Source organism: Phocoena phocoena, chromosome 20, assembly GCF_963924675.1.
Source record: "Phocoena phocoena chromosome 20, mPhoPho1.1, whole genome shotgun sequence".
In the NCBI taxonomy this organism is placed as follows: domain Eukaryota; kingdom Metazoa; phylum Chordata; class Mammalia; order Artiodactyla; family Phocoenidae; genus Phocoena; species Phocoena phocoena.
This window is the reverse complement of record NC_089238.1, coordinates 9,441,795-9,445,796: the sequence shown is the minus strand read 5'-3', so window position 1 is coordinate 9,445,796 and position 4,002 is coordinate 9,441,795. Positions and strand designations below refer to the sequence as shown.

The 4,002-nt window shown below is 59.8% G+C and overlaps 1 protein-coding gene across 1 annotated transcript; it reads right to left on the bottom strand.

The window, feature by feature from the left end:
* Nucleotides 1–885: 885 nt before the first annotated feature.
* On the bottom strand, nucleotides 886–2,703 carry FBXO46 (F-box protein 46). Its single transcript, XM_065899607.1, has one exon. It carries the CDS (start codon nucleotides 2,701–2,703, stop codon nucleotides 886–888), a length of 1,818 nt encoding a protein of 605 aa, XP_065755679.1.
* Nucleotides 2,704–4,002: the final 1,299 nt, after the last annotated feature.

Sequence of the window (4,002 nt, the reverse complement as noted above, 5' to 3'; positions counted from 1 at the left end):
AACTGCCTGAAGGTCAAGGTCTTGGTTGACCAAAGGCTTCTAAAGAAACACATGTGGATGGGGAGTGGAGAGACCCCAACACCTGAACAAGTACCCAGAGTAGAAGGAAAAACAACCCAGAAATTCAAAGCCACAGTCCCTGCCCACCGGCCCCCGACGCTGTCCAGAGCGAGGCAAAGGGCTTCACAGCTTTTTTGCAGGGGGGAGGGGGGAGAGTCATGGCAATAGCTTAAATATTGGGAGGAGGAGAATTTTTACACTTCAACTTTTTTCTCCTCTTCCCCTTTAGGGGAAGTAGAGAGACTGGTAGCTTGAGGTTAAGGAGAAAACTGATTTTTATTGTTCTAATGGGGAAATGGCAGGTGGCCATGAAAACTGCCAAATGTGATCTTTGATCTAATGGCCCCAGTTCCTAAAGAGGAGGTGAGCCCTGGTGTAGTAGGTTAGGAAGGGTACCAACCCTGGGTGCTGCAGCCTCCTGGGGAAAAAAAAACAGCTCCAGAGGGAAAGAACCGAGGGGAGGGAACGGAAGGGGGCCAGAATGGGGGAACCCTTAAGTAGTACCAAAATTAGCTGCCGTCTGCTCCCTGCTTGTAGGTCCCTGGGGTATGAAGAGTGGCAGGGAGGGCGCTGGGGCTGAATGTAGAAGAAATTGAGATGCTGATAAAAAAACACCCTACTTGAGGGTCTGAAGAGTAGAAAACCAGTAGGGGTCAATCAGAGTGCTTTCTTGGGTCATCCCCCTGAACACCATCGCAGTTCTGGAGGGGGATCAATGCTGCCTGGGCTGAGGGTATGGGCTGGTGACCCAGTCCTGGCCCTCGGCTCCCAGGGGGAGGGGGTGGGGGTGGGCATGGTGGGCTCTTCCCCCCCCCTCCCCCGGCTTCACCTCCCCTCCTCCCGGCCAGCCCGGCCGCCCCCACCGCCTGGCCCATTACAGGGCAACACCCAGTTGTTATCGTGCAGACCCAGGCGGCAGCCGGGCGTCTCGCGATCGGCTCGGCGGCAGCACATCCAGTAGGAACGTCCATAAGGCAGGTCGTGGTGGTAGGGCTTGGGGTGCCAGCGGCAGAGCGACACATCGCCCTTCTCGTATCTCTTGCGGCACTGCTTGCAAGGGTCATCGCGGTACAGCGGGTCGCGGCTCCAGCGCGAGTCTGTGGCCCGCACGCCAAAAGCCTCAATGATGCCCTTGAAGTGGTGGCAGGTGCACTTGAGGGCCGCCAGGGCGCGCGTGGGCAGGAAGCTGAAGATCTTGACCAGCACGTGCTCAGGCAGCAGCAGCATGTACTGTCGCGGCTCCAGCAACCGCTGGATCTTGAAGCGGATTTCCAGGAAGTCGTGCGACACGTGCCGGTACAGGCGGCACAGGGAGGTGTCCACCGTCCCCTCAGCATCGTCCGGGCCGGGTGCAGTGGCGGGCGAGTCAGTTGGCGGTGGCTCGGGGGGCCCATCAGGTCCCCGGGGCTGGAGGAAGAAGAGCTGGCCAGGCGGGGGTGGCTCCTCGGGGCTGACGGTCAGGCACACCGTCTCCTCCTTCACGTTTTTGGTGCCATCCTTGCCGAAGAAGATGCACTCATCCACCACCCCCGTCACCACCACATCCACATGGAAGCCTGACGCGCCACAGTCCCGGGCAGGGGGTGGAGGGGGGGCCGGGGGAGTGTCCTCGGGCCTGGCAGGGGCTGGGGTCTCACCCTCGCTGGCTTCATCCGCCCTAGCCAGCAGAAACTCCACATTGCTGGGGAGGGCATCCCGAGAGGGGCTGATGAGCTGGTACAGGTCGCAGGTGATCTTGTCCTTGGCCCGGGCCCCAGGACCCGGGCTGCCAGGGTAGGCACAACCCGGCCGGCCCCCGCTCCCGTTGGGCAAGCTGCCATCCGGTGCACGGGGCTCTCGGCCATTGGAGATCCGGAAGGCGATGCGCACCTCCCCAGGGCCTGGCCCGGGCCGCTCCTCCTTGCGGAGGCCTTTGGCTGGAGGGTTGTCCCGCTGAGCCTCGAAGTGGGCCACGGCCTCCGCCACACGGCTGCAGTCCCCGCCACCAGACCGCCGTTCGGACCCCAGCCCCTTGGCAGGCCCACCCTGTTCGGCCGACACATAGACCACAGGCGCTGGGGTGCTCGGGCGCGGGTAGCTCTGCAGGGCCAGGGCGGCCCGCTGTTCCACCAGGGCCACCATCTCGGCCACAGAGAGCAGGTCCACATCCTCACCGGCTGAGGCTGGGACCCCCTCAGCAGCAGGGGGCCCGTCTTGTCCCCCTGGGTCCGGAGGAGCCTTCGTCGGCTCAAGACAGCGCCTCCTCCGCTTGGCCTTGGAGCTATCACTGCCCCAGTGCCCCTTGACCTTCATGGAGCTGGCCCGGCTGCCTCCACCGCACTGGTGGGCCACAAAGAAGGCCACCTTCTCCTTTGTATTCCCGGGCTTGATAACATACCACGTGTCCAGCAGGACTCGACCCTCGTCGCCGGCAGCGGCTGCTGAAAGGAGCGGGGCAGGCTGGGAGGCAGGAGCCTCCGTGGCCAAGGCTGGGGGTGTGTTTTCTGAGTGGGCAGGGCCATGGTCTGGCTCCGCCCCCCCACCTGGCTCAGGGCAGGCTGACGGCTTGAGGGCTGCGGAAGGCGGGCGCGGCTGGTTCTGGGAGTAGGTGCCAAAGGGCCGGGGGCACCACAGCTGGAAGGGAAGGAGGCCCCCTCGGTCCATTCTGGGGAATGGTGGCAGACAGGCGGGGGTTCACCACATCTCAGGACCTGAATGGCGGTGGGGGGCTCCACAGGCCACCTGGAGACAGGGAAGAGGAGGCTGGGGAGCTGGGGAACGGCCTGCCCTCCCAGTACCCCACTGACCTCAACATCTCCTGACCTGAGGGGACAGACCAAACTAGACCACTGAGATCCTGTTCCCGCCCCCCTGGCACAGGTGAGCAAATGGAAGGCTGCAGACGGGATAGGACCTGCTCCTGTAAAACTCAGAGTGTGACCGGAGCTGGTAGTTTGCTCCAACCCTCCGCTGTCTCACAGCCTGACTGGTTTCACTCACGATCCAGAGGTCTCCTGCTGCCATAACTTTTTAAACAGAAATGAAAGTACCAACTGACAGCTCCTCCTTTTTCTATCTGCTCACCTAGTAACAAGTTCCTGAAAAGACAAGAATTCCCAGCCCTGCCCAGAGCTACTGCGGCTTGAGCCCAGAGGAAGCAACAAGGTAGACTGGGCAGGGGAAGAAAATCAGAGGTCAGAGACAGAGAGGTCCTTAAGAATTCAGCTCCTCACTTTGCTCGGGTCGTGAGGCTCTTGAAGGATCCCTTAAAGCTGTGTATCCTCACCCAGAAAAATGCACACACTTGCACCAAGACTGTGCAGGTAAATTCCCTTAAGCACAAACGCAGACCCTTGGGATGAGAAGGCCCTTCTAGTTTCCTCAAGTTGCTCACAACTTGCTGAGTTTGAGGCTCAGAGTAGGGAAGGCTTACATAGTGTTAACACCAGGCCCTCAAACTTATTTTCCAGACTTTTCAGTTTAGGGCTTGCAATAGTGACCGTTATTTTGCAATGACTTTGTGTGCTTGACCTAATCTGGAAGCAATTTTGCTAATGACTCTGACACGACCACGTTCCACTGCAGGAACCCTCAATCCCTCAGTCTCAATCCTTCCCTGGCCCATTTCCCTCCAGACATCTTGAAACCAAAATACCCTTCAGGGCTTCCCTGGTGGCCCAGTGGTTAAGAATCTGCCTGCCAATGCAGGGGACATGGGTTCGATCCCTGGTCTGGGAAGATCCTACATGCCGTGGAGCAACTAAGCCCATGCGCCACAACTACTGAGCCTGCGTGCCACAACTACTGACCCCGCGCGCCTAGAGCCTGTGCTCTGCAACAAGACAAGCCACCACAATGAGAAGCCCGCGCACTGCAATGAACAGTAGCCCCCGCTCGCCGCAACTAGAGAAAGCCCACGTACAGCAACGAAGACCCAATGCAGCCAAAAATAAAAATAAATTA